The sequence below is a fragment of the Zingiber officinale genome, chromosome 3B, assembly GCF_018446385.1.
Source record: "Zingiber officinale cultivar Zhangliang chromosome 3B, Zo_v1.1, whole genome shotgun sequence".
NCBI lineage: Eukaryota > Viridiplantae > Streptophyta > Magnoliopsida > Zingiberales > Zingiberaceae > Zingiber > Zingiber officinale.
This window is the reverse complement of record NC_055991.1, coordinates 39,093,669-39,096,340: the sequence shown is the minus strand read 5'-3', so window position 1 is coordinate 39,096,340 and position 2,672 is coordinate 39,093,669. Positions and strand designations below refer to the sequence as shown.

Sequence of the window (2,672 nt, the reverse complement as noted above, 5' to 3'; positions counted from 1 at the left end):
AAATTCTTTCATTTTTAAATAATAAGATAATTTATAATATAATTCGTAGTTATATTTCTTATTAAAATAAACTCTCGGATAAAAATATCAATACTTTAGTTAAATATTTAGAAGCTCATAATAATTAGACATTTTAAGTGAATCAATTTAAATTCAATTTTTTTTAATCAAAATAAACATCAAAATCCTACTTTAGATGCCTAAAAATTCATAATAATTGAAATCCTTATTTCTGAAATATAAATATATATATTTGTGCGTAAAAAAATGCCACAAGTGGATGCAAATCGCTTACAAAGCATCATGCAAATTGTTTTTTTTACCATCAAAATAAGCATAAAATGAATCAATCTACTCCATTTCATTCCCTCCTTTATCTTTTCTAAGAAAATTAAATCCAAGCCAATTTAAAATGAACAAGATCTAAAGTAGGATGAACTAGATCCAAAATTCCCTTTGTTAAACGTAATATTGAAATAGTTTCAACATCGTGCAGGCTAATAATGAAATAAATAAATAAAAATACTCAACGATAGACATATAAATTTATATTTCTTTAATTATTTCCGTAAGTATATTATTTTTTTAAAAAAATTATTAGGTGACGAGGCTACAGCATAGCACAGTGTCTTAGATGTGAAGACAAAACTGACGCAATTGGATACGACGAAGCTACTTTGAAAAACATGCTGAATAGATTCCTCCTTCCTCCACCATTGTAGGAGCCTCCACTCCTCCAACAAATTTATTAAACCAATATCTCCTAAATTTTGTTTCTTTTATGGTTGCCATGTTGTTCTTGAGTATTCAGACTCCTTAACCAATAGAATCCAAGGATACGGGTGATTGTCAAAGATCCACCTGTCCACCAAATTTGTTTACCATCTCATCAGTTAGTCCGCCTCCTCATTGGTGACATCGACATTATGATCTTGATTAATTCTGATCCGCAGCATCCTCCTTAAAGGCAAGCCCAGGACAACTAGAAATCCTCTCTCTGAGCAGCTACCAAGTAACCAAAATGACGATCTGCACAGCTCTAGATGGGCCAAGTTGCAAGAATTACTTCTACTACATCTTTGCAGTAGCTGTAGTTGGCTTCTTCTCATGTATTTGCTGTATGATCATAAAGCAAAGGTGCTTTCGGTCGAATCAAGCAGCATCTAGCAGACAGCCCAGGACAATTCCGCTTAGGGGTGAACCCCATACTGATCCAGAATCATTGAGCCAGCCTAGTCGAGGAGGTCTGGCATCTGCTGTAATCCGTTCTATGCCATCATTCCAGTACAATGAGCACATCAGAGATGAGTGCGGTAGGGAAATCAACGAGTGTGCCATATGCTTATTCCAGTTCCGGGAAGAGGAGTATCTTAGACGGCTACCTAATTGTGAACATGTGTTCCATGTCTCCTGCAGTGATACTTGGCTCCAAATGAATTCAACCTGCCCATTATGCAGAACAAATGTTTTATATGACGTTGAGTATGTTGCTTCTGTTACAATGACGACACAGATGGAACCAGAGAGATCTCTTGGTTACCACTCTTTAGATTTAGCTCGAACGTAAGAACAATCGAGCATCAAGGTTGGGAGCCAATTGATGGGCTTCTGTAGGTGATGGTTTTTGTCAACACATTGGCCTCACCTGTTGGAGCACCAGTGTATCAATCAAAAACAGAGACATCCAAGGAAGAAAAAAAAAAGTTCATACTTTCTTAACAAGTCATTTCATCTTCAAGGTTAAGAACCAGAGGAATGAAATTACTTATTCTGCAATACATGATGCTAACATCACTGGATTTTTCAGAACCAAACTACTTAGGTAAGCAAGATTGATATAAACATACATATAAAAGAGTACAAGTTATATGTCAGATGAAACTCCAAACTAATAGTTAATTGGAGTGTTCACCAAGGATCCATATTCTCTAGAAACAAGAAGAGGACCAAATAAGTAGGAAAAGCTGGATAAATGCATAGCACAGACAAAATACTAGTTGTAGGAACATTAACTGACTGGTTTAGCACAATTTTAAAAATTGAATGTGTTGCTTTATAAAATAGACCAGTACTGTCTGTTGAGATGTTGGAGATAGCATGTTCAGTTAACCGAGGATGAGAAAGTGTTTGTATCTAACCAAGAATGTTGACAGAAATTCTTTTGTTTCCCTACTCTCTGATAAATGTCTTTGATAAATGACAGACTGCCTGTTAGGGGTGCTTGTGTAAGCTTCACCACGAAGAAAAGAAAGGAAGCACCATTCTAGAATTTTAAACCTCACTTTCCTTCTAGAGTTGACATGCATCTTCTAAATGAATCTCGAATATACGAGGAATGGTTGAACATAGTAATGAAAATCAAGAATGTACTTTGAAATTGGTAATTCAAAGGTGGCTTGCCTTTGTAGGAACTAACTTTTGTTTAATTCATTCTCATGGCAAACAGCACCATTCGGGCCTTGGTAAATCAAAGAACATTATTGTCTATTCTTCTTGCAGGGGTCTCCCCACTTGTTGATCAAAAAAACAAAGTATTTCATTGAACAGTTTAGCATACTAAATTGATACGGATATAGGTTTAAGGGCAAAGGGGGAATTATGAGGAGAGGGAGGGGCATTTTTGTCAGGACACTGTTTAGGACATTAAGGGGAAGATGAGGCACTGTTTGAGG

At 35.8% G+C, this 2,672-nt stretch overlaps 1 protein-coding gene across 1 annotated transcript; it reads left to right on the top strand.

Annotated features, from left to right (window-relative positions):
* The first annotated feature begins 1,021 nt into the window (after positions 1-1,021).
* LOC122054825 (RING-H2 finger protein ATL32-like) lies at positions 1,022-1,567 on the top strand. The gene has a single exon (XM_042616255.1). It carries the CDS (start codon positions 1,022-1,024, stop codon positions 1,565-1,567), a length of 546 nt encoding a protein of 181 aa, XP_042472189.1.
* The last annotated feature ends 1,105 nt before the right edge of the window (positions 1,568-2,672 follow it).